The sequence below is a fragment of the Puntigrus tetrazona genome, chromosome 24, assembly GCF_018831695.1.
Source record: "Puntigrus tetrazona isolate hp1 chromosome 24, ASM1883169v1, whole genome shotgun sequence".
Lineage (NCBI taxonomy): Eukaryota > Metazoa > Chordata > Actinopteri > Cypriniformes > Cyprinidae > Puntigrus > Puntigrus tetrazona.
Window position 1 is genome coordinate 3,786,550 of NC_056722.1, and position 27,492 is coordinate 3,814,041.

General features: G+C 40.6%; 1 protein-coding gene and 3 gene segments (V, D, J or C); 1 reads left to right on the top strand and 3 right to left on the bottom strand.

Moving 5' to 3' along the window:
• The window catches only part of LOC122329698, a 610,329-nt gene that overhangs the window by 205,402 nt on the left and 377,435 nt on the right, over positions 1 to 27,492 (bottom strand).
• Positions 1 to 27,492, bottom strand: part of LOC122329697 — a 601,685-nt gene that overhangs the window by 199,176 nt on the left and 375,017 nt on the right.
• Positions 1 to 27,492, top strand: part of LOC122329696 — a 603,783-nt gene that overhangs the window by 196,658 nt on the left and 379,633 nt on the right.
• On the bottom strand, positions 866 to 25,588 carry ntn2 (netrin 2). Of its 2 annotated transcripts, XM_043226126.1 has the most exons (8): positions 25,385 to 25,588; positions 19,288 to 19,449; positions 16,844 to 18,092; positions 8,537 to 8,725; positions 4,184 to 4,333; positions 3,398 to 3,451; positions 1,972 to 2,046; positions 866 to 1,871 (listed from the first exon to the last, which is right to left on the bottom strand). In XM_043226126.1, exons 3-8 carry the CDS (start codon positions 17,880 to 17,882, stop codon positions 1,537 to 1,539), a joined length of 1,842 nt encoding a protein of 613 aa, XP_043082061.1. In that variant the 5' UTR covers positions 17,883 to 18,092; positions 19,288 to 19,449; positions 25,385 to 25,588; the 3' UTR covers positions 866 to 1,536. The 2 variants fall into 2 exon arrangements, with proteins under 2 accessions (XP_043082061.1, XP_043082062.1); XM_043226127.1 differs by lacking the exon at positions 19,288 to 19,449.

Below are 27,492 nucleotides of genomic sequence, written 5' to 3' on the forward strand. Positions count from 1 at the left end.
AAGTGTTGATATTTTATTTTCTAGTGACCTGAACATAAATGGTTTACCCAAAAATAAAAATTCTCTCATCGTTTCGTCTGCAGGAGTAAGAGAGTTGGAAGCCAAAGCGTTCGGGTTCCCATCGACTTACTCTTCAATGTTCGTCCGTCCAATGGAAATTAATGGGGACCACATCTTCAAAATGTCTTTGTTTGTGGACCACAGAAGAAATATATGTTTACAGGCCTGGGAAGACAAGGATTTTTGATTCTTGGGTGAACTCCATCTTTAAAAACCTAAAAAACCTTACACTGTCAAACGATTAATCGTAATGAATTGCATCCAAAATAAGTTTGTGCTTAGATAATCTGTATTTTGTGTATATTTATTATGCATATGCATGTATATAATTAAGAAAAAATATGTTTTTATATTAAATGTGTTTATATATATAATACAAATTATATAAATATAAACATGTAAATCCATGCAAATATTTCCAAAATATATATTGTGTGTATAAATATACACAGTACACACACATGTGTGTTATGTAAACAGAAACGTATTTTTATATGATTAATTACGATTAATCGTTTGACGGCACTCAAAAATTGACACAAGTTACCCGAAGCCATGCAAAGATATTAAAAAGTCATTATTAATTACCAATCTTCTCAAGTTCTCTCAGTTGTGCTTGCATTTAATTCAGTCTCTAAATGGATTACTCTGACATTGCTTTTTTATCGTCGTGTGGAGCTTAACAGCCTGTTTTTATATGGAAAAGAGGGAAATTTTCCTCTTGCGTTCCACAGAATGGAATAACATACTATGGGTTTGGAACAACATGAGAGCGAGTAAAATGATGACAAAATATTCATTTTGGTTGAATTTTGGGTCAACTATCCCTTTAATGACAGACATTTGTTCTTGCCGCAGTAACTCAAAAAAGCATGTTAAAAATGCACAACGAAACCATGTTTTGCCAAGCGTTCGTGCATTTGCATACTTGCGCCGAGTACGTTTCTATCTGCTCTATTCTGCTCTAGATCCTTCAGTATCGAGCACACGCATCCACACGTACAACACAACCCACAGATACGAGCGCGCTTAATAAGCTCAAAAGTGAAACGATCCAGGCCGACGACGACGATGATGATGAAGATTTCGAGGTTTTTCAGAACTCAAGCGAGCAGCATGTGGTGAACACCAGTGTGACCATCTGATGAAGGCCACAAAGACGAGAAGAACCGAACCAGATGCGGACAGAACCGTTCCCCTGATTTGTAATTCGAGGACGTATTTCATATTTGATTAATTCAATTGTGGCTTGGGGAGGAAATGGATTCAGTCCATGTGCAGCTCAGTCAAACTGCAGCGTGTGTGTGTGTGTGTGTGTGTGTGTGAGATTCAGTGGCGTGTGATTAGAAACAGTCTTTTTAACGGTCCCTTTAGAAGGCTGACCAACAGGACGACATCAAATAACGCACTGGAAATGACGATACGTCCCGCGTACGCTGGACAGTGGTCAATAATAAAGAGTTCCCTGCCATCCCATCATGCTTTGCCGCACTTGCCTTTCTTCTCTTTGCGCTGGAACTTGCGCAGTCGTCGAGTCCAAATGTCCCTCCACTGAATGACCAGGCTGTTTTTGTCGGCCAGCAGTCCTGGGCGCTCGGGGCTCGCGGGGCCCTCGCTCGTGCCCAGGATGAGGAAACGTTTGCCCATGTGTATCCGCGGACATTTGCAGGCCAGATCCTTCATATGGACCCACAGCACGTGATCGCCTCTCTTCAGCGGCTCTCCGCGGCTCTTGTACACCGACACCAGGCTGACGGCAAATTTGGCCCAGTCCCCCACCGTCTCCATGTCCAACACACTGACCTGGACAGCTACACACACACACACACACACAAACATGTTACACCAAATGCTTCGTAAATATGAAAGGACTAAAAGGAAAGAACCGAATGAAAGGTAAAGGAACTGTACCGTAGTCCTTCTTGCAGTATTTCTTCATGTTTATCTTGAGATTTCCCTTCAGCGGTTTACAGTATGAGTCACAATCTGAAAACACAGAAGTTTATAAATTCAAATGATATTGGAATTAAAATGCGTTGTTTCTAATAACACACATAAAAATCATTACAATAACTAAAATAAAATCTGTCCATCTTCTATATTTATCTATCTGTTCATCCATCCATTCATCAATCTACCTGTTTATTCATCCATCCATCATCCATCTATTTGTTCATCCATCTGTTCATTCATCCTTTTATCTGTTCATCCATCCATCCATCTATTCATCTGTTCATCCATCCTTCTGTTTATCCATCCTTATATCCGTTTATCCATCCATCTCTTTTCATCCATCCATTCATCTGTTCTTCCATCCATCCACCCATCCATCGATCCATCTGTTCATCTATACTTCTGTTCATCCATACAACCATCCATTCTTCTATCTGTTCATCCATCCATCCATCCATCCATCCATCCATCCATCCATCTGTCCGTCCATCCATCTGCCTATCTATCTATCTATCTATCTATCTATCTATCTATCTATCTATCTATCTATCTATCTATCCATCCATCCATCCATCCATCCATCCATCCGTCCATCCATCTGCCTATCTATCTATCTATCTATCTATCTATCTATCTATCTATCTATCTATCTATCTATCTATCTATCCATCCATCCATCCATCCATCCATCCGTCTATCCATCTGCCTATCTATCTATCTATCTATCTATCTATCTATCTATCTATCTATCCGTCCATCCATCCATCCATCCATCCATCTATCCATCCATCCATCCATCCGTCTATCCATCTGCCTATCTATCTATCTATCTATCTATCTATCTATCCATCCATCCATCCATCCATCCATCCATCCATCCATCCATCCATCCATCCACCCATCTATCTATCTATCTATCTATCTATCTATCCATCAAATGTTGCTGAATTAGCAAGGAACAAGTAATTGGCAAAGTTTGTTTACCAAGGACCACTCACTAGTTAATCTAGTTAGGAAGCCTTTCCTGGTATTTTCAACAGGGTATTGTGAGCGTTTTAGAGTGCTTGCAATAGTTGGCATGACTTTAGTGTGTGTGTGTGTGTGTGTGTGTATAGCACTCATGTGGCACACCGTGTGAAGTGTTCACTGACCCTGAAGAGCTGTTGAAAACACACACAATTCCTTCACTTCTCTGCTTTCACACACACACACCTCTGATTCACTTTCACTCATGACAAGGACAGATTGCGAGTTCTCCGCCCCTTTCCAGCAGTGATACAGAGAGAAACGCCACACAAAAGTGAGCGCTACTTCCTCTGTCTGTCTCTAAACTCTGTCCTGAATGTGTGTGTGTGTGTGTGTGTGTGTGTGTGTGTGCACTAACCTGCAGGCTCCTCTGTGGTGCTGATCACAGCCGTCGGCTTTATAACAGGGATTTCTGAAAGACACGAACAGGGTGACGTCAGTGTGCATTCCTGTAACTCAAACAGTATCTGACACCGAAGGTCAGGTGGATAAAGCACGGAGAGGGAAAGAATCGTAGAATATATAAATGAAATATTTTAGGAGTTGTCCAAACTAAGACACGACAAAAAAACGTTAATGTGACCAAACATAAAATAAGATAAAAATGAATGTTTTATTTCAGTAAATCGTGAACAATTCTCTTTTAAAACTAACTAAATTAACTAAAACTGAAACAAAAATGGCTAAAATGATATATATATATCAAAATAAAATTAAGCTGACTGAAATTAAATTAAAACTAAATTAAAAAATATACAATTCTAAATGGAATAATAGTATTCCGCAAAGGGCATAATGCCTTTTTTTAGCAATGCAAAACTTTTCTGTCAGGTTTCCCAGGTAAAAAAAAACCCTATTTTATACAATAGTGCACTCAAGTGTGCTACAAGTGCTAACTAAAGACATTTTTAAAAACAAAAATAGTATAGTTTTAGTTCATATTCACGGACTCTCAAAATAGCACAGCTGAGTACACTTAGATGATCTTAAGAAGTACTAAAGAATCATTTGTAAGTAGAAAAATAGAGCACTACATTATCGAAATGTACTTGTTTTTTACCTGGGTTATCGGGTTAGTATTAGCCGTTTTATTTATAAACAGTACATCTTCATGTAGACAGATAAAGAGACGTGTGTCACTCACTAATGCACGGGGCGACGGGCGATCGGCTCTGCTGATAGCCTTTAGCACAGCGGTTGCATGTGATGCCAGTCACCCCGTCTTTACACGGGCACTGACCCGTCGTCTGGTTACACGTTTTACCTGCAGCTCCCACCGGATGGCAGTCACATGCTGAGAGAGAGAGAGAGAGAGAGAGAGAGAGAGAGAGAGAGAGACAAAGAGAGAGAGACAGAGAGAGAGAGAGAGAGAGAGAGAGAGAGAGAGAGAGAGAGAGAGAGAGAGAGAGAGAGAGAGAGAGAGAGAGAGAGAGAGAGAGAGAGAGAGAGAGAGAGAGAGAGAGAGAGAGAGAGAGAGAGACAAAGAGAGAGAGACAGAGAGAGAGAGAGAGAGAGATGATCAGCTCTGGCACAGGAGCAGAAGGGAAGTCCAAATAATGGCCTTAGTCCCGTCTGGACCCGTAAACATTGCCATGACACTCAATCTGTTACACACACTTCCCGTAACCACACACACACACACACACACACACAGAGAGACTGCTATATCTCATTTAAAGTCAGATGGCTCAATATTATATTAAATTAGGGGCTGTGTTACAGGAATTGCACATAGTAACCGAAGTCTCCCACAACAACAAACACAGAGTCGCAGCATGGAAAACAGGTCTCACGTACTGCGTGACACACTCCAACATTACACTGAAACTACACCAAGAGCTGCTTACACTGCAAGACTGTGCATATCTAATTATTCTAATTGTTTCATTTTTCATGTTTTATGATAATAGTAAATATAGCCAAAAATATATGACAAAAAAGTATGGGAATCATTTAGTGACAAATGAACTAAAAAGATTATATTATTAAATGCAATTTTAAGTTATTCTTAATAAAAAAATATGTAATAATTAATATATAAAAATAATTATTAACAAGTTCAGTGAACAAATGAACTCTGTTTCTGAATATTGTGGTTAATATTTGTGAACAGTGTGAACGGAAAGTTTCTGAAATGATGCAGATCCAAGGTTTAGACAAGTTTAATGTCATTTTTATTATTTATACACCAGTGGGACACTATCATACACTTTTTAAGCGTTTGAATTAGTTTTTATTTTATATTTCCTGTTTTTGTTTCAGTGAACGTTGTGGTAGTTTTTGTTCATTTTTAATTCAGTTTTAGTTCATTTAGTTAAACTGATTAAAAAACGAGAAATGGTGAAACAAAAAAGAGATAAATAAAGATCAAATATTTACCCCTTTTTTAATTTTTACTGTTTTTTAATTAAAATGATGGTTTTGTGTGTATTGGTGTTGACTAGTCTAGAGTTTGAGGGTGCACTGATGCTGTGAAAATGTGTGTTTTCTCTCCACGTCTTAAAACACACACACACACACACACACACACACACACACACACACACACACACACACACACACACACACACACACGCACGCACACTGATAAAGTCTGAACAGCTGTGGCAGCTGCAGGTGAAGGTGGACGCTCCAGAAATCGAGCTGTGACTTCATGTGTGTGTGTGTGTGTGTGTGTGTGTGTGTGTGTGTGTGTGTGTGTGTGTGTGTGGAATTCAAGGAATTCTCAGGTGCTGTATCACAGTAACACTGATAAGGGTCTCAGCGCTCAACATGGGCGTTATCAAATTAACACTGACAGCACAACAAAAGAGTTCCTGATTGACACACACACACACACACACACACACACACGTTCTTTCAGTCTAAATACTAATGTCATTCCAAAGAGGTCTAAGAAGCCACAAACGCTCTTGTGCAAGAACAGCACTGCTTCTCGTTACCGGCACACTCATTCATTTCAAACCAGCAGAGAGCAGCAGAAACAACTAGACTTTTCATTTATTAAGCAAACGACACGCTAAAGTGATCTGCTTGCTTTCCAAATTTCATTTTTGGTTGTCCATTTGGATGTTAGCAATTACATTCTACTGTTAGAACTCAACAATTACATTTCATTTAGCTTTTTTTCTTCTGGATTATGGTTTGATGTTAGTCCTTACATTTTTTTTAAATTACAAATTGTTTATTGAAAGAGAAATAAAAATGACTTTTGAGTAATTATTCATCCTAAATACTGTTTTACATGTTTCTGGATTGAGTTTTATTAATTTAATTAATTTAAATCGAATGATTAAAAAAGAATGTATAATCCATTTATTCAACGTTTAGCAATTTTATTTAAAAAAAAGAATCATATTTTTTTAAATATTTCTCATTTGATACTACATTTTTAATCAAAAACTGTGGTGAATTAAAGGCATAAAACATTGACGGTTTAATCAGTTTTGTAAAATGTATTCAAAAGAAAATATACTGGCAGAAAAAGGTCTGTGTGTATATGACAAACTACGCAGAAATATAGCTTTCATATACAAATGGCAGTCTTTTGAGCTGTAATATTCACAGACACGAGTCCATATTTCAGTTTGTTTAAATTTACAGCCCTACTTCTGATTTATTCATCCAAAATTTGCCAAATTCCGTGACATTCTGTGTTAGAATTCCGTTTTTATGATTCCGTTATTCCATCCTCGTTTTCCACATCGCTCAATCCCCGGGGCTCTTTACCGCTAATAATAATTATATTTCATACACACGCACGCACAGCGCTTCATCACTCACATTTAAACCTTATCGCTGATCCAGGTGAATAAATTTCAACTCTTGGCACAGAAAAGGCACGTTTTTACTGATTGATAGCTTCGCAGGAAGCAGACGTTTTTACACCTCTCGCAATTTACCCCTCTCCTCCTGGATTGACTTTTCCTTCCAGAAATTCTCGACTTACAAGACATCTTTTATCCAAACACTTCGATTTTTCTCAGACTCTGATGTGTGTTTGCTTTGGCCAGAGCGACGGGCTTCACGTACAGCCTGCTCCCAGCGCACACCGGGCCTGGGGTGCTTTTATTTAACGCCGCTCTATTTTTAGTTTTTGATTTGTATATATACACGTGTGCTGCTGTTTTTGCGTGGAAGCTTTCGAGCTGGAAAACGCACAAAAATACATTTTTCGTCCATAAATAAACAGTAAACCATAAAAACGGTCCGAAAATAAAGACGAGCGACTCTTATGTAACAGGGTACGCAATAAAATCATGTCTAAACTCATCCTGCCCGGAGTTTTTAAGCTTCTCTGATATCGGTTGATGGTCAATGGCTTGCATGAAAACCAATAAAGCATCTTTAATGGTGATCGTTTTTATTTTACAATGAGTTATTATAACTTGTATGGTTTAATTCATTATCAGCCCTTCATAAACTCACCAGCTGAACAACCCTGCCCAAAAATAATACACAAAAGCACTTATTATGCAAAAATCGCCATGTTGCTCAATACCATCATTTATAGAGGCTCGTGGACGCACTATAAACAGCTGTAAGTGATTTTTTGGAACACAACACATAACATGTCGCTGCTGCTTGACAGATGTCCTCAGAAATCACACTTGAATTTCAAAGTTTTTCTAATTATTTGTATACTTGTCTCCGTGGAAGCTCATGGTTCTGTAAACAGCAAAAAAATGACCCGACAGCGGCCCATTGCACACGTCGTCCAATAGGAAACACTGTCCTGTTTATTTGAGCGGTCCCAAACTGTTTGGGAAGGCACTTCCTGTTTTTATAGCGGAAGGGAAAATCCGTTTGGAAAGAATCATTAATGTCGTAATTCGGCGTGCCGCCACTAGGGGCGCTCGATGGCGCGCAGCTGAGCTCGACACAATTTGGACTCGATTTTGAGGTGAAGGAATGAATACAAAAGACGCCTTTTTGAAGATAGAGACTTTTTTGGAAAATTTCGCCACCGAATAAACGATAACAAAAAGGCGAATTTTATTTCGCAATTCGGATCGAGTTTACAGAAAAAAAAGTCAGAATCGCAGGATATAAAGTAAAAATCCCAGTTGCATGTTATGAAGTCAGAACTATGAGATATAAATTCACAAAAATAAATAAATACATTTATTTCTGAGAAATAAAGTGAGAATTTCCGAGATATAAACTTGCAATTGCAAGAAATAAAGATCTCGCAATTGCAAAATTTTTTCTGTTTTTCTCACAATTGCGATTTTATTTCATCACAATGGAAACTATTTCTCACAAATCCGAATTTCTCAGAATAGTAACTTTATATCTTCGAATTGTGAGTTTATTTCTCAAAATGGCGACTATTTCCCAGAATTACGAGTTTAGATATCTCCATTCAAACTTAAACTCATAAACTTAAAAAAGTCAAAATTGCAATTGAAAAAATTCGCAATTGGCGGAAACGAGCTTCCATAAATATCTGATATTAGCTATAGACTGGACAGGAAAAGATTGAGGAACGCCGTACCTTTGCAGGCTCTTCGGTGTGTGATGGGTTTGCCCATGTCTCTGTAGAATCCTTCTTTACAGTAATGGCAGTGGCGTCCGGCGGTGTTGTGTCTACAGTTCATACACACTCCTCCGCTCTTACGGCCCGACAGCTTATACAACTCCATGTTAAAGCGACAGCGCCGCGCATGCAGGTTACAGTTGCACGCTATAAAGAAAGACAGGGTGAACATGTTAGCGACGAAAGTTACACAAATCACGCACATGTGCAAATATTATGAGATTTGCAACCAATTTTACTTCTATAATATGATGTTTTGCAAGGGGGTGTCAGAGTATTGGAATAAATATAATTTTTTATATTAATTTTATACAATTAAAACAAACGCGCACATGGCCTAAATGACGTCAAGCGAAAAGAGACGCCGTTTCAGAAGTGGAGCATAAGTTATACGAAAATAAAAAATAAATAATAAAAATAAATAAATGACACATTGAGGAGTCATTCGAACTAAAACGATCAACTTTAATTACCAAAGTAAAAATAGGTTCAAACTTGATTTCATGTTGATTTCTGAGACCTAGACGCCATAGATCCAAAATGTAGTAACATGTATGTGTATAAATATATCACTATAATATACATACCGTAGTATTTTTTAGATATAAAATTTGATTATATATTCAAATATTTGCTTTAAAAAGTTAAAGATTTAAAAGGTTAATCTTTTTCATTTTAAGATTTGAAATGCCTACCTGTTTCATTTGAGTGTTTGACTTTGTGTGTGTGTGTGTGTGTGTGTGTGTGTGTGTGTTATTACAGGGCCAATTTGTATGGAATTCTGTGGTTAATGAAACCTGCTTGGGCCATTCCCTCACACACACCATCTGCTGCTCTGTGTGAGAGTGTGTGTGTGTGTGTGTGATGAAAAGGGGGTGTAATTTCAGGGGGTTTCTGGGCTAAAGTCAACAGGGTGAGATTACAGCAAATTCAGCTCGATAAACGTCTGCAGGCGATGTGTGTGTGTGTGTGTGTGTGTGTGTGCGCGAGCGCTGCAAGGGTGTGTGCGTTTCTCCAAATGAAATTCCAAAAGTGTGACAAAAAGCACACACATATTCACACCCAAATAAAGTGTTACACAGTCACACATTATTAAAGCATACGGTCTAAATATGTACACTTTCTAGGGCGTTTCCAGATGGGACGGCTTTGGGAATGAGCGCTGGTTTGCTGATATCTCCCAGTGCTGCGTTTGTGCCTTGAGCGTGGTACTTAATCTAAAGTTGTTCCAAGGGTCTTTCTCAATGGCACCCTTCCTCTATTACAAGAGCTTTCCAAACACAGCTGAAAGCACTCAAACCTATTAACCTGAGGTTAGAGCAAACCCAGAGCTCCAAATTCATTTATGTAGAGCAGAAACACTAGTTTGATGGAGCATGCGCTACAGGTATGCACAGAACTACACCCAAAAGCACATTTCTGTAACCGCCGTACGTTTCAATGTTGTGAAAATTGGAACACAGACATGTTTAACTCTACATATTAAATTTGAAAAATGGTTATCATTTGCTGATCTCCAAGGAAGTCAACGGGGACCATTAACTCTTTAGATACGCACATTCTTTAAAGTTTCTTTTTTTGCGTTCAACAGAAAGGTTTGGAACAGTGATGACATTATGCATCTTCCAATCGCTAACCTGAAGTATGAGCAAAAGTGATAGTGATGCTCGTCTTAGTCTTAGGTCCTAATAAAAAAACCCCACCAAAACCGCAGAATAACACCTTCCACGGAACATCACCTGTGCATTTTTACACACATATGTTTTATCAACTAGGAATAACAGCTCATTTAACGTTCCATCCGTGGTTTTATGTGAGCATAAATATCAGAACATTTGGCTCACAGGTGTTTCTAATTGATTAGGCGTTTCCTGTTGCGTAGATTGTTCACACATGAAAGAGTCGCGAAGTCTCACGTCTCAAGTCAGATCTTTTGTTTTCTGCCTGTGAGGGAAGAGCGAGCGATTTTAGGTTCCAAAAGAATTAGGAAAATTGGGAAAAGTCATAACACAAGAGTTGGGCGTAGTCAAAACAGAAATTTGGCAGTGAAGCTGCTTTGAAACTGTAGCTGGTCGAGCTACAAGCTACTCATAATTTAAAGTACAAACAAGCTACTAGAAAACAAATGGCTAACTGCTCCGTATAGCCAATTTATTTTATTTCACAGACAGCAGTATTTTTTGCCACAAAACAATGAGAATCTCTATTAGGGTAAGAGCATAAACAAATACGTAATAATATTTAGCTAAAAAAAGATGAAAAGTGTAATACGTCTTTGACGCAGGGTCTCAGATGAATCAGTTCATTTGATTCGGTTTAGTGAATCAGTTACTTTGGCTGATCATCTGAACGTGTGTTGATGGCATTCAAGTGGTTTTCAAAAAGTGAATTGCATAAAATTGACCGCTTCACTAAAATCTTCCTATTGCTATATGAGAAGAAGGACGTATCATAATAAATAAAACAACTGTCGGTGAAATGAGTAACAATCTCCAGAACACCGTACAAATCCTTCCAGGTTCGTTGGCAGGCCCTTCGAAAACACAACAGGATGGTGATTCAAAACAACCCCCCAAAAAAACAGGAAAATGTTCGATTAGTCAAGTCAATCTCAGCCCTTGGAGGACATGTTTTTAATCTTTTAAACTTCTATTTAGCTAAACAGGCATTTCACTTGCTGAAGAGTGACTCACTTCGAAACTCCCAAAAACAGGCAACAGCTGGAAGTTTCTTCTCTGAAGGTTTGGCACAGGACGATAGCATAAGACCAGCGACGTTGATGAGTTACAGACACGCTGCCGCTATTTCATGCTGGAGATCTCTGACTAAACGCTACATTTTATAAGCTTTATATTTGTTTTGAAATGTCACGATACTTACGCTTACATAAAATGGAGTAATAGGGCGCTGAGAGTGCTTTTATTTATTAATTTACTTAATTGGTTACATGTGTTTAGACGAGCCAAACATAAAAGGTGGCATTTAGTACTTTTGGTTTACAGGCATCTTTCAGACTGTTTAGATACTGCTGGAGTGAACAGGAAATATAGAAATCCAGTCCAAATTTCTAGATGGCTTTGGTTTTACAAGAGCACAAACAATTTTTTTAACAAGTTCTTCGACAAATGTGTCCTTTGAATTGTAGCACGCAAAGAAACAAAACGACAAGCTAGCTTCAAAAACACATAATCGCTGGCAGACTAACAAATAAACAGGAAGATAAACACATCTCTACAAGGTTTCTCTACAGCGTCACAGCTTTATATCATTAACGCTCTGTGTGGCGTTTTTTTTTCCTCGGAAGCAGCATGTTTTGGTTTGTGACGTATAGGAAATCCAAGGCAGTAAAAGTGGGCTTGTGTGTGTGTTTAATGAGGATATGGTTAGTACTCGTACTTCCAGTGTCCTGCGCAGGTGGCCGTGACTGGCATATACACACATACTGTACACACACGCTTTATTACATTAACCTAGCAACTAACTTGAAACCAATTCAAACTCCTTAGTAACTGCATATCAACACAGTATCAAGCACTTAGAACACCTCTGAAAACAAATAGCAACTCATTACCAGCAACTAATAACACTCCGGCAGTATACACTAACTACTACTTAGAACATCTAACACTAACAATACTGAACACCCCAGCAACCCTATAGCAACGCACTAAGAACACTTCAGGAATTGCATAGAAACACATTAAAAATAACTTAGAACAACAAAGCAAAACACAACCATTTAAAAACTGCATAACAATGCACTGATGCTCAGATGTTCAGAACAACCCAGCAACTCCATAGCAACACACTAACACTCACCTGAAACACCCCAGCAACCACAAAGTAACACACTAACAGCCACTCAGAACGCCCCAGCAAATGCGTAGCAACACATTAACACTCGCCTAAAACAACCCAGCAACTGCAGTGACCACTTAGAACACTGCATAGCAACACACTAACAACACAGATCCGCCCAGAAACCACATAGCAACACACTAACAACACAGATCCGCCCAGAAACCACATAGTAACACACTAACAACACAGATCCGCCCAGAAACCACATAGTAACACACTAACAACACAGATCCGCCCAGAAACCACATAGCAACACACTAACAACACAGATCCGCCCAGAAACCACATAGCAACACACTAACAACACAGATCCGCCCAGAAACCACATAGTAACACACTAACAGCCACTCAGAAAACCCCAGCAAATGCATAGCAACACACTAACACTCACCTAGAACACCCCAGCAACAACATAACAACACACTAATACTCAACTAGAAAACCCCAGCAACTGCATAGCAACACACTAACACTCACACAAAACACCCCAGCAACAGAATAGCAACAAACTAATACTCAACCAAAACACCCAAGGAACCGCATAGCACACATTAACTTTCACCTTTCACCTTTCACCTTAGCAACTGCATAGCAACACATTTATGGCACAGATCAGCACAGCAACTCACTATCAACTAAAACATCTTAGAAACTGCATAGATAACACTCGCATAGATTGCCCCAGTAACTGCACAGCAACTCATTAACAGTAACTAGGAACTTACACTAAACAGTCACCTAGAACACCCCAGCAACCACATAGCAACACACTGTCACGAAGACCACCTTAGCAACCACATAGCAACACATTAACAGTCATATAAACCATCCTAGCAACCATATAGCAACACACTAACAGCCACCCAGAGCACCCTAGCAACTACATGAAAACAACATAGGTTTTGACATGTTCTCCGGTCAAACTGTTTGATTTGATTGTCAGAGGCTCGGTTTGTGGTCGACCGCTCATTAGTCTGCTATAACTCTGCTAATCTCTTTGTCCTTGTTCTCTCAGCTGAATGGCGGGATGATTTTAACGAGATCACACTCGACCACTGCCAGGTCGGGCACAAAATCGGCGGGAGTCCTTGGCGTGTGTCGAGGCGAGAAAACGAGGGAGCGGAGCGTGTAGTGGAGGTCAGTCAGAGACGGGGCCACCAAACCACAGCAGATGGCACGAGAAGATACACAGCCAGAGGTGAGAGGAGACAAACACAGAGCGCTGCCAATCAAACGAAAGAAAAATAAACGGTCTGCAAACTCTCAGGGACGTGTAGAGAAGAACACGGGAAAAAAGACAGAGCGGACAGGAAGAATTAGACGAGGCAGAGAGATTTATGGGAGACATTAGTGATACTAATGGAGTGTCAGGACTGCCCAACTAGAGCACAATATATCTGTCCTGACACAAAGATTATTACATTTACACCATTCGGCTAATTTTTCACTCAGCAATTGTACTGTTTTTGATAAGATAAGATTAATATCTGCAGCTGCTACTGATCTTCAACATATGGATAGTTGTATATCTACGTATAGATCCTGGAATCCTTATAAGAACTAGAGCCATTAAGTATATGGATCTTACAATAAAATAAAATGTAAAAAATAAGGTACAAGTACCAAAACCCCAAAACCTGTAGATTTTTGTAAAAACTGCTGCTTAAAAAACAAAACAAAATAAAATGTGCATTTAAAAATAAAACTAATGCTAATGCTAAACTAAACTAGTTACATATTTAGCTGTTTTAGAAACATTTAGAAAAATGAAATAAAATCATCCCAGAATGCATAGTTGAATATTTAGTGTAAATTAAGATGTTCTCAATAGAGGTTACGGCATTTTTTTTAAACAAATGTTGCTTTGCGCAATAAACTAAAATTGCAAAAAATTCGAAATTATTCGTATGTGCGTTTTAAACGTATCTGCAGAACGAATTTATTGAAAGCAAAGAAAACCAAAAAACCGCTTACAGCACTGAGCTTCTTCGGCAGCCGGTGTAAATTCAGTGTTAATTTGGTCGCCAAAATAAACAAACGCTGCTTTTGCACACGTGTGAAATAGACCTAGTGCTCTCACTGCTGTCAGGAGCGTTGGGCTCAGACACGGGCTAAGAGAAGAAGTTTATGTAAAGATTAACATACTGCGAGACAGACATACACAAACACAAATCTCAGCCCTGCACTCGAGTGTCGCTCTGTATGTATTCAATGGAATGTATCCAGCATTAATACTGATACAGGCGAAGTCGAGCTCATAAATCAAATTCAGATGTGAAATGCGATGAGAATTAACTTTCGCGATTTTGCCAAGAGATCGTTTCGTAACACCACACTGCAGCTCTGTTTTAAATTGTATCGAGCCGTCTACCTAGACACCCACTCCGAAGGGTTAGCAGCATGAATATGCTCCTTTCGATACTTTTGGATTTATCTTTCGCAAAAGGCTAATTCCAGAATACACTGCAGTACACTGAATACGCTTACTTAAGGTTTGCATGTGTTGCGAATTTTCAGAAATAGTTTCACAGAATGCTATTTATGCATTTTGTTAAGCTGAGAGGCAATAAGAATAAATCATCGGCAATGGTCGGCCAATTTACAAAACACCAACATTATATCAGTGTCCGTGCCAACGATCTATAATGTTCTGCTTATTACGAACAAGCACTGATGGCATGCTACAATAGCATGAGAGTGGAAAGTCATGCAAGCAGTGATGCAGTTAAAAAAATTCTACAAATGATGTTTAACTGATTCACGCAACCAGTGCATTTCCATAATGACCAATGAGATTTACAGAGAGCAGCACAAATAATCTGCAATCGCAGCCATGTCAAGCACAAATGCGTAACTGGTTGCTAAATAATAGCACAAATACCAGCAAATCTTGATAAATCACATTACAAGATTTATTTTAAATGCTCTCCTCCCATAAACGTAGCATCTGTAAGGCAAACCGCTGCGAATGCATATGCAGTAAGATCAGTCGCAAAACTAACTTGTCCAAGCCTTTTCATTGCAATCTTTTCACTGCATGACTTTAGCAAATCTTGACAGTAGTGTTTTAATGGCAAAAGAGATTTTGGACTGGCTCTAGGTTATGTAACGGCTAACAAAGATTGAACAATTACCACATTTTAATGAGAACTAGGGGTGCAACGCTAAACTGATTCAGGGATCGATTCTGCGATTTTCCGAATGCCTCACAATTCTTGGGAATCGATTCTGAGCTTAGATTTTAATAGCAGATGGCACACTAGGCTAGTTTTTAACCGCACACTCAGATGCTCACGAAGAAGAGCAAGAAGAGCTCACGAAGAATGAGTAAATGACACAAGATTAATGTGTCATAGTGAACACTTTTGTAATGTGCTTCAACCTTTAATGTGGTCATCAGATGATACATGCACTGTAACGTTGTCTTACTTATAGCAACTGTTATTTGCTCTCGACATCGGAACCGCCCAAAGACACAGTACATTACATTTGTTTTTGAAGGAAATGCGACCAAGATCTACCTAGCTTCACCAACAGCTGTGTGAGTAAAAGGTCCTTTTATGAGTGTTTGCAAATTGCCTTTCCTAATAACGTGCTATTTAGAAAGTTTCATGATGAATGCAGCTAAAGTAAACAGTCCCTCTGAGAGTGACTCGGAAGAGATGGGCGGGGTCAGAAGAGGTAATTTGCATTTAAATGGAAAAGCTACAAAATGGTTTGCTCTAAAAAGAGTTGTTTTTGACAGGGTAAAAAAAAAAATTTTTTACACTACCATTGAGAAATTTTAATCAGAATTTGTTACAGACTTCATTAAGACCCTAAAGAATCATATCAACCTGAAAATGATGAATCCTTTAATAACTTTATGGGTGATTATTTTAGATTAAAATGGTGTGTGTTTAAAGTGCCAGTATTATACCATTTTAAGGCTCCTGATATTGTAAACCTAATAGGTTTACATAAATATGAGGCGAAAAATTGCTTTCGTTTTCTCAAAACATGTGTTTAATATCACCTCTTTTTCCTGTGATTTTCAAATGATTCATTCTAAGCAGTCTCTCTAAACCCCTCCTTTCAGTGAGCCTCCTCTGCTCTGATTGGTCAGATGGCACAGTTTGAATCCCAGAAGTGGGATTCAAAAGACTAACGTCTCGTTTGGTCGATTCTTTATTTTGGGAGACAGTGACTTTATTTATCGCGCTCTTTCAGATTTAGAACTTTGCAGATTACACACTGGATAAAAGGCATTATTGGAAATGGCATAATAGGGGCACTTTAAGGAACTGGAAGCAAGACATCTGCTGTTGAAAACTAAGCTCAGAATCAATTTCAGAGAGAATCGCGATGCATCGGTAACCCACAAACCGTTTTATCGTCGAACAGAGCGGTTTGTGTGCAACTTACGCAAACACTCGTTGGCTTCTTTCGCTGTCGCTCGCTGCCAGGGCCGGTCGTAGTGAAATGGTTTGCAGCGGTCACACTCCGGACCCTCTGTGTTGTGTTTGCATTCACACACCAGTTTCCCATCCTTCTCTCTCACACACCTGGAGGCGTGGCCGTTACATTTACACCTCCCGCCCACTTGGAAGTCGCTAACCGCATAGTAATAAGTCGGCAGTGTTCCAGGCGACCCAAGCGGGTCTTCGCTATCGCGTCCCGACATAGGCAGCGCTCTAGGGTGCTGCGGGCGACTGAAGACCACTCGAATGTCAGTGACCGTCACCCAGTCCTGCAGAACAGGGCTAGAGTCGAAGTCCTTGCCTGAAGGGCGTCCGTCTAACGTGCTAAACGCAATAAGGCCACCAGAAAGCGGGTAGAGATCAGTGTGCCCATCCGTGCATAAAGCTTCCTGCTCATTCTGCTTAGTGATGGCCGCTTTGTTGGGTCGGTTGTACATGCGACGGCACTGCGACGAGTAGAACTGGTAAGGCGTCCAACTGCGGCCGTAATCCATGCTCTTATAGATGGCCAGCGATTCGGGCCGCGGGGAACAGAACTGCAGGCTGACATACGTGATCTCAAACTTCTTCCCAAGAGACAGCGTGAGCGTCACGTTGAGTGGCGACCCCTGCAGGTTCTCTGACTGCCAGCAGGTGAGGTTGTGGGCGGAGTTTAGGTCGGTGAGGTAGGACGCAGGGTGAGCGTTGCGAGGGTCCGATGCATCGCAGACCTGGCACGTGCGCACAGCGGGACGTTCGTCGCGTTCCACTATACTGCAGGAGCGTGACGGCGGCCGGCCGCATACGCTCGATACGCCGACCTCCTGGCTGAACGCTGCATTGATGAACTCTGGGATACATCGGCGGGCGGCACCCGTCTCGTCGTAGCAGGGGTCCGTCGGTGTCACTTGAGGCCCGGCGAATGGGTTCGGACTGTGACTGGAGGCCCAGGGAAGCGTATGAAACAGAGTAAGCAGAGAAAGCAAGTTCCGAAAACTCTGCATGATGTCACGGGAGGGAATGATGAATGTGGGATGGGGAAGAGAAGGAACGTATCCAGATGGATGAGTAGAGAGGGGGGAAGTCAAATAAACAAATATGGCCGCAGAGTCTCTTCAAACTGGAGTACGTGTGATATCTTGGAAAGGCGACCCGGCCAGAAAACGTCCAGTGGATAGACGACTTTCCCAGAACCAATTCTCGGCAGTGTGTGTCTGGAAATGGAAAAGCAGAAAATGTTAACAATACACACGCATTGTAAGGGTTTATATAGTGCTTCAAGAAAACATAAAAAAAAATATGATATCTTAACACAAGTGAAGTGGTGCAAAGTACAAAAACAGGGCTAAAAAACGTTTTTCAAAACAAATAGTCGGGGAAAGTAGAGCTTATGCTTTTAGAATAAAAAGGACAAAAAAAAAATTTAATAAATAAATGAATGTATAAAAAAACTAAAATAAATAAATGTGTGTTTTTATATATATATAATCTATTTTTATAAATAAAAACATTTTAAAAGTAAATACATTTTATCATACACTTAAAAAAGTTTAAAATTAATCAATAAATAAATGCATTATAAAACATAAAATAAAATCTTTTTAAAATTTACTAAAATTAATTAAACTAAACAAACAGGCAGACAGTTGAGTATAGCGTTCAACCTAAATTCAACCTTCACTCTATAGAGGCTAGATAGTTTAGGACCAAATCTTGGTTTGTATTTGAGTTGTGAATTATTGTAAAATATGTAATATTTAAATAAGTTTAAATACTTTGCAGCTGAACATTTTGCAATCATTTGTAAAATTCACTGTCGTGACGTTACTCTGATGCGTGTGTGAACGCCAGGACATTGCTATGCAGTTGCAAAGGTGTTCTAATTAGATTTTAGTGTCGCTATGCAGTTGCTAGGGTTGCTAAGCGATTGCTCACAAACCAAATCAAAAGTGTTCTTCCTCTAGTCTATAGACTAGTGCATTTTGGGATGCAGTTTTATAGGCCTGCAATTAAAAGGGGAGCATTAGTAAAGTACCCACACATCTTTGCAACAACACACACAATTTTAAGGAATTATTCATTTCTAGAGCTCAAACTAAAGGATGATGCTTAAGAGAACAAGCATCAATAATAGTGACAATTGTGCAAGAAATGCTCTTTTATAAACGTTTTAGGAAAGCCGTGCATGCAGAAACACACTGCAGCTGTTACGTGATGGGTTAACTTTGTCTCGGTCAACACATGCTGAGATTCCTCATGTTTTCTTGGGGAGTCCGGGCCATTGGAGGCCAGGGGATTTGAACGAGAACATTTAATGTTATGTTGCTGTGCGCAGATGCTCCTCTAGATTCGTAAAGCAGAAAAGCATGGATATTCATCTCGGTTTGGAACCAAAAAAAAGCGCGCTACCTCTACTGCTCAGCGGTCACAGTCCGTTCCGCATCCTATGTGCCATGTTCCAGACGGACGCTGAACGAATAAAACTCGATCCTCTCAAACTCTCCCGACGCTTCGATCCGCAGGTCGACACACATATGATCTGCCGGGAGGGAATCTGATGAGATCCGCACGCTGTTCAGAGTTAATGAGAAACAGTTTGACATTAGCGTGTATCTGAGCCGAATCACACTTCTACAGCACTACAAAGAGCAATGAACCATGAAACCAGAGTAAAACTCCTCTCTTAGGACCTGTCAGCGCGTGTGTGTGATGTGAATATCAATGCGGCTCTTTCTGCTCGGGCCCCTTTGCGACGGTACAGATGGACCCTCAAATAAAGACAGTAAGAGCATGCTATATGCAACGACGAAATGCCCGATAAATTAATTGTTATTATTGCGCTGACAAACAGATTAGAAACCGGCTCGATGCATGAAGGCTTCGCGTCACACCTGTTACTATATCATGCTCTTCCCATGCAATTACAATGAAGCTGTCAAGCATCGAAAAAGGGCACAATAGCGGCCAAAAGTAGTCCGTACCAGTCTTCTGAAACCGTGCAATGCGTGAGATGCAAACAATGATGTGACGTGTTTGGGGTAAATCAGGGAATCAGAGAGTCGAACCTTCAAATGATTCAGTTGATTCGGTGCACGATCCATTCAACTGAATGAAGCGATAATAAATTCTGTTACATTTTTCATATTGAATCTGTGTCATGTTTTGAGCATATTAGTGTTACGAAATCGGCGCGGCCTGTGTTTTTGATGAGAATTGTAGAGCATGTGTTTCATATGAAGACACAATAAGCGCCGAATGGCCTCCCCCCCCCCCATCCCTCTGTTTCTGTCACATCCTACCAAACTCTCTCTCCATACACACCTCTTCAGTCACACATCATCAAACACCAAACAGAGAATTAAGCTCATTATTTGACCCTCGCGCCGTCGGTCGAACTCTCTCACCCCCGGCTCTCTCTTTCTCTTCCTCGCTCGGTCACTCCAACGTAAACACACAGAGAAACACACTCCGCTAGTTTGGCCACCGCTGAAAAGGTGCACTTTTATAAAAAGACGTCTCTAATTCAGTATTGCAGAAATTGACAAAAAAAGAGACTGCGATGAACAAAGACCGATGATCGTGATATCAAGCATTTTTCTGAGTCTTACGGCATCTTGTGGTTCAGTAGGAGCAAGAAAATAGTATGATGAATAATTGAATTTTTTTAATTGCTAATACAGTTAATAATCACTTGATAAAATAAATATATGCATTAAATATATAATCATTTATATATGATATACATGCATATACGTATGCATGCATTGTATGTATTTGGCAAATGCGTATATCCACCTTAACTTGCATTACATTTAAAATTACATTGTTTTATAAATTCATGCATTCCCTGGAAATCAAACCCTCAGCCTTCTTGTCGCTAGTGCCTTGTTTTATGGTTTGAGCTACAGATACATTTTTTTTTAAGTCTTAAAACTATTTTCCAGAATTAAATGAAAAAAAAACCGTTGGTGTGGTCAGCGCTGTTTGGACCCCATTGTATGTGTACGCACATATTCTGATTGTGTGGTCTTTTGGTGTTTACACAGTGTGTGTGTGTGTGTGTGTGTCCATGCCGCAACATCATTTAGTGACGGATCCATCAGATTCTGAGAAAAAAAGAACACGCATCCCTCTGATTCACACACACTGGGGCATGAGACAGAAATAGGTGAAAGGTTTAGTGAGACAAAAAGGGACAAATATGGACAGGACTGAGGAAAGGGATGGTATGTGGGGGGAGAATAAAAAATAGACAGATAGCGGCTGAAGATAAAGGATGTCAAAGTAGAGATGAGACATATGAGAGAATGAAAGAACATTGAAAAATGGACGTCTTTCACAGAATGACCGAATATGGAGAGTCGAGTTTCTACATCGAGTGTGTGTGTGTGTGTGTGTGTGTGTGTGTGTGTTACTCATGACACAGAATTTATCAGAGCTGAGACATAACATAAGTGCACAGTCTCAGATGACAAAATACACTTCAGACTTAAAGGCAACGTTTGTTTTGCAAGTAAAATTAGCACAAAGTCTTATTTTCCGGAAATAGTATACAAAATTATGTTAGTTTTCACTTAAAACAAGCAAAAATATCTGCAAATCGGGCAAGAATGAATGATCTAGTTTGGACTTTGATAAGCAAGAGAAGTAAGTTCCTCAATGGCAGGTGGTTTTTCTTGTTTAAAGCAAAAGCATACAGAACATTTATACTAGAAAACAAGATAAAAAAACTTTTTTGCAGTGTAAAATTGAAAAACCGATATAAGAATCAATTGCACCCAATGGTAATATAAAAAAAAAAAAACACTACGGTTCCGGTCTCCCACTTCTTAAGATCCAGTCGATTCCAGAAGGATTCGATTTTCTTATTAAATATCCCTGGGTTAAATGGGTTGAATGCATTTCGTGTTGATTTTAACGGGAAAGGGAGAGAGGAATTGGTCTGGACAAACTAATCCAGAGCATCTCAGCGGAGAATAATCACATATATCACTCATCTGACTCCCTTTTTCAATAACTGCTTTCCTTTAAGAACTTGGAGATTGCAATAACAAGATACGACAGAGAGGCGTGCTCGCTGTCAGCAACGCTTCATCCACACAAAACCTATTATCAGTGTTGATTTGACCTAACATATGGTGAAGAAGTGTTGATAACTACAGACGATTTAGGTTTTCACTGCGTCTCGGGCCCCGTCTGGGGTTTTTCCACTTGTTGTCTGGTCCAGCAGGTGAAAATGATGCATCGGACCCTTACGGGCAAGCGGTCAACAGCGCACATGATTCGAGAAACCGTTCATGCCCGGGAAGGTTCAGGCCGATTAAAAAGTCGCATACAGCGAGCCGACAAGTTCAACGCATGACTACAAATGTGCGAGTGGAAAGAAAAGCGTCTGGTGAAAGAATGCGAGCAGACCCTTCCCTCGCGCACACGGACCAAACCCAGCCCTCGCTAAAACAGCAGAACCTGATCCTGAACACACACTCGCGGAAAAATACGCACGGTGACCGGGTCACGCATTGATTGCTGATTCGAAAATAATTTGAAGATAATTTGAGAACCCGTGCAGCAATACATCATGCGTTTGCATCACACTCCTGTGATTTTACTTTGGGGACAGAAATGCTGCCAGACCGCTCTACAAATAATCTGCCTTTTTGTGGGGGGAAAAAAAAACATAAATGTTGCATGAATAAAGACATTCCAAAAAATGCGCAGAAATAGCTCTTGGTCGGCTTGCGTTGATTGCGATCGTTTAGATGCGCGTGGGGTTCTGTGTAAAATAACACGCAGGCTTTCGCGATCTCGCACGTCTTTTTCCATTCGACAACAAAAATTTCACCGCTAGGCATCGCCAGCTTTGAACTCAGGAGGGAAACCACAAATAATTTTATGAAGTGTTCGAATACTGACAAACACATTTCGTGCACCACACTTGCTTGCGCGGGCGCGCACACACACACACACACACACACACACACACACACACACACACACACACACACACACACGTACAAAGTCATAAGGTGCCAAGGCTACAACACATTGAATCATTTAACACCGCTCTCTGACTGGACACACAGTGTGTGTGTGTGTGTGTGTGTGTGTGTGTGTTTTTAGGCACACCCCAAAAGTTACAGCGAGGGAGTTGCACGGCACAGAATAACTTCAAGCGCACACACACCCACAATTACACTTTTTACGGCTGTCACCTGCTATTTTATGACCCCTGACCTCTTGACATGCTTAAAATCACATGCATAAACAGACAGACAAAACACACACTCGAGGAGCAATGCACGACTCTTAAAGGGGTCGTATCATTCATTTGTGCGTGTGTGTGTATATCTGTCTAAAATCAGATGTTTGCAACACTATAAACGCTGTTTTGAAATCTAAAAGTTGCGTTAATAGCACACAAAAAGCATCTCGAAATATCAAGCTACATTCCTGATATGACCCCATTTAAGGCAAGCCCAGTAAAACAGTTAAAGTTAGCGTAGGGACTTTTTTGTTGGCGACAAAAGAGAAAAGGGTGTCGTGTGTATGCGCGCACACACACATACACAGATGAAGCTTCCTGTGCTGGAAGAGGAGGAGAGTGAAATATAGGCCATGTTGACTTTAGCTGCTAAGGTGGACCGAGCCAAGACCGTGTCAGATCCAAACCTTTCACTGAAGCTGAAAAAAAAAAACGCCGCTCTCATGTTGCCCGGCGCTGAAAATACGGCCCAATTACGTCTTAAAATGCTGGCGGAAAGAAACATGCTAAAACGTGATGCAAAATCGAACGCGTGCAACGCATCATCTCAAAAGTGCGCCATGCACGTTAATTAAAGAAATTAAAGAAGCCATCGGTTACTCGCCCCACAAACACAAAACACGGAGCTGCTCTGTGCATACAAATAAAGCATATGGTGATTCCAAAATGGACAAAGAACACTATACAAGTGTCATAAAGTAGACCGTGATCATCCCAAGTCTTCTAAAATCAAATGAGGAACACTTCTCATTTTTTTCTATCGTTATTATCCATGCAAACCAATGGAGTTCAGTATTATTGATATAAATATCTGAACATGCGGTGAAGCGCAAAAGGTTCCGTGAAGAATCTTTCAGCGAAGCGTTCTTTAAAGAATTCTTTTAAGCGTGAAGATCATTTTAATCATATAAAGAGCACTTTTCAACTATAATGAACCCTTTGTTGCAGTGAAAAGGTTTCATGGATGTTAAAGATTCTTCATGGAACCATCGACGCTAAAAAAAGAGGTCGGGAACCTTTTCAGCGAAAACTGAATGACTTTCATTTCAGTCTGTTCTTCACATGAAGCTTCAGATAGCTTCAGAAGACCCGGAATGTAATGCATGGAGATGTTATACGGGATTTTTATTGTGCAGACGGGCTGCCTGCTTTCGATGCACGGAAGAGTGCAGCCTAAACATTGTGCTAAACATCTTTTTCTTGTTTTTCGGAATAGAATCTCGGTTTGAAATTACATGAGGGCGAGTAAATTGAGACAATGTCTTATTCCGTACAGCGCTGGCAGAGAGAGCTGGGATGTTATAAGTAGGTCAAGAATCAAAGCGACAGACGGTTTAGGTATCAGATCCTTTCCTCTGACTTTACTGTCAAACACGGTGCTTTTCGTTTTGACAGCTCAGAAACGTCTGATTTTTTTCCTCCCCCCCTCCCTCTGTTTCTCGAGGGCCAGCAGCGGGCAGGATCGGTAAACTGAGCTGGCGTAAATGTTTTTTCCCAAAGTTTAACTCTACAGTTCATCTGTGACCCCGGGGAAACCGGAGAGGGGCTTCGCTGCAATAAAAATCACAGGAATCCACACAAACACACACACAAACGTGTGTGTGCCACGTCCGTCAGGGGAAGCAGAAATCTCGACGGTGTCACGCATACCTAAGAAGACTCGTGAGGAGTTGCTTTCCTTGGCATCTCTCACGGCCCGGGAATGAAACAGAGTTTGGTGCGCTCTGTTAAATCACCGTTAAAAAAAAGAGAGGGGATTTAGACTGTAATTGCCCACCTGTCAGAGAGGGAGCAGTGCACAGGACCCTCATTATTGTCTAATTAATATAAACTGATTATCCATAGCCCAAGTGCAAACCAAACGAACGGCTATATTTTGAAAAGAGCACCACTGCTTTAACTTGGTGGCTAATTAATAACATGATAACTGCATGCAAGTATCTTTTGAATCAATCCATATGAATTTATTTTCCCAAAAGCACCATAAATTGATGGGAAACAGTGTAAAAGTTTAGTTTAAATATTTTTTCTGTTAAAAGTTTTACAGCTTTAATGTTAAAAATGTTTTGTACATTTTCATAAATGAATGCATGCATTCTGTGTGAACTGCAATTGAACTGATTGTGCCAAACCCCGAAACAAATCACGCGCACAACTACGTGGAGTTGTATATGACACCGCGCGCGTCTCCGTTTATGATTGGAAAACGCATGACGGTACAGCGCTTGAACTGCGAGAGCTCACCTGAATCTCAGGATCCCGTCTGAACCGCTAAACCTCATTCAAGCGCGGGTGTGAGGAGAATAGATCCAGATCGACTGCGATTTAGTCCCGTTGTCTGTCTGCTGGTGAATGAATCTCACAGATACGGCGGCGGTCAGTTCCGTTCATGAGACAGACACACACTGACACACGCGCGCGCACTGAGAGAGAGAGAGAGAGAGAGAGAGAGAGAGAGAGAGAGAGAGAGAGAGAGAGAGAGGAGGGGTGACGGAGAGCGAGCCAAGGTGAGAAACCCGACTGTGTCCCCCACACACACACACACACACACACACACACATTTCCAGACTCAGACTGCATTAGAAAACTAGGCTCTGTTTCAAAACCTAGTAAGCCGCCTGCCTAGACAGCATTGCAGTGTGCACGGCGTTTTGGGGTACAGTGGTCGCGTGCAGCATTTTTGGGCTTCACATAAGCGCGCGGCATTGTTTGGCGTCGAGTCGGTCGCGCGCGCCAATGACACCCCCCCCCCAAAAAAAAATGCTGTCTTAGCGGCAACTCTGTTGGTTTACAGACGCGCCCGATGGGTGGTCCGGAGTCCAGCATCTGGCGTGGCCCCGCAGAGCATTTCTGAGCATCACGGTTTTTATACTCGGAATCGTTTAGCGACCGCGTTCGTCGATGAACAGAACACGTGTTCCGACGATGGTGTCGTTTTTTGTTCATCGCTTTTCGCCTGTTGAACCCTACGCTCACCTATGCTGTCTAGGTAGGCAACTCGAGCCGCAGTGTGTGGTCGGGTGGTGTGCGAATTTTACTTTTAGAGGGTAAAAACGATCATTTTTAGGACGCAATCTCTGAGTTCCGCCAAGCCTTGCCTTATTTCACAGCTAGATAACCCTCGGTTATCTTAAAGGGATAGTTCACCAAAATAAATCAATTCTGTCATTAATTATTCCCCCTCGTGCTGTTCCAAACCTGTCTTCAACTTCTGAACGCAAATTAATTTTATTAGTTGTTTTTTTTTTTTTTTTCTTGGATGAAATCCGAGAGCTTTCTGACTAGGCATGGGCAGCAATGCAACTGAAATATTCCCAGAAACGTGGCAAGGACAAAGATTAAAATAGATCACGTGTCAGTAGCTCAACTCTAATTTGACCTTTTGAGTACCTTTCGCGTGCAAAGAGACAAAAATAACTACTTTATTCAACAATTCTTGTCGTTTGCCCGCAGAGGTGCTCTTGATAGTGGTGTAACGAAGGATGTGATTTTGACATTTGTTGAATAAAGTTAAAGCAGTCCAGTTTGCTTTTCTGCCGATGCGGAACCAGAAAGCCCGCGGAATTAATCCCAAATATTTTTATTTGTGTTTCGAAGCTGGGCTGACCTGAGGACAATTGATAAAATCATTTCCAGTTTTGGTCAGTCGCGCCCTTTAAGGGCTTCGAAACCAAATGGTTTTCAATTTGTGATATGAAAACCTATAGTAAAGCTAAAGATAATTACCTAACATCGCTTTTATCACATAACCTTCAGCGCGAAAATGACATTCTGTTGCTATGGTTACCTCCTCACGCTAGCGCGAATTCGTTCCAGGTTCGTTCTGACTCACTTTAAATAATATATATATATATATATATATATATATATATATATATATATATATATATATATATATAAAAACTTTTAACCCTAAGACTAACTTTTACTTTTTAGTGTCGACTTTTTGAGGAGAGGGTAGTCAGGTGAGGACGTCATACCCAAATAATTTGCGCCCTCTGGCGTCTTCGTCGTTTCTGCGCATGCGCAGGACGTTTCTGCGCTCGTTTTGACACCGCTGTTTATTTTCTTCCGCGATGCTATCTCCGTTCAAGAGCGTTTGATTCCCGTAAATCGTCGGAAACACTCTGTGTGCGATGGAGAATCCAGATGGTGCGCGTAATGAGAGCGTAAAACACGAGACAAACTCAAGGCAGATGCTGGCGGGTGGGTGTCTGTGTGTGTGTGTCCTAAACAGATCAATTATTATAATCATCCCTCAACGCCCGAGTGGCAAACCGGGATGCCTCGCGGAATTCCAGAACTGATGCTAAACGCTTGACGAAACGCGCTCATCCGGCGTTGAACGTCTC

Excerpts from the sequence above, each read along its gene's own strand:
- ntn2 (XM_043226127.1), bottom strand. The coding sequence starts at position 17,882 with ATGCAGAGTTTTCGGAACTTGCTTTCTCTGCTTACTCTGTTTCATACG. Across the intron at positions 8,726-16,843 it reads AGAAGCCAACGAGTGTTTGC|CGTGCAACTGTAACCTGCAT; the intron begins GTAAGTTGCACA and ends CTTTCTTTATAG. Across the intron at positions 4,334-8,536 it reads ACACCGAAGAGCCTGCAAAG|CATGTGACTGCCATCCGGTG; the intron begins GTACGGCGTTCC and ends TCTCTCTCTCAG.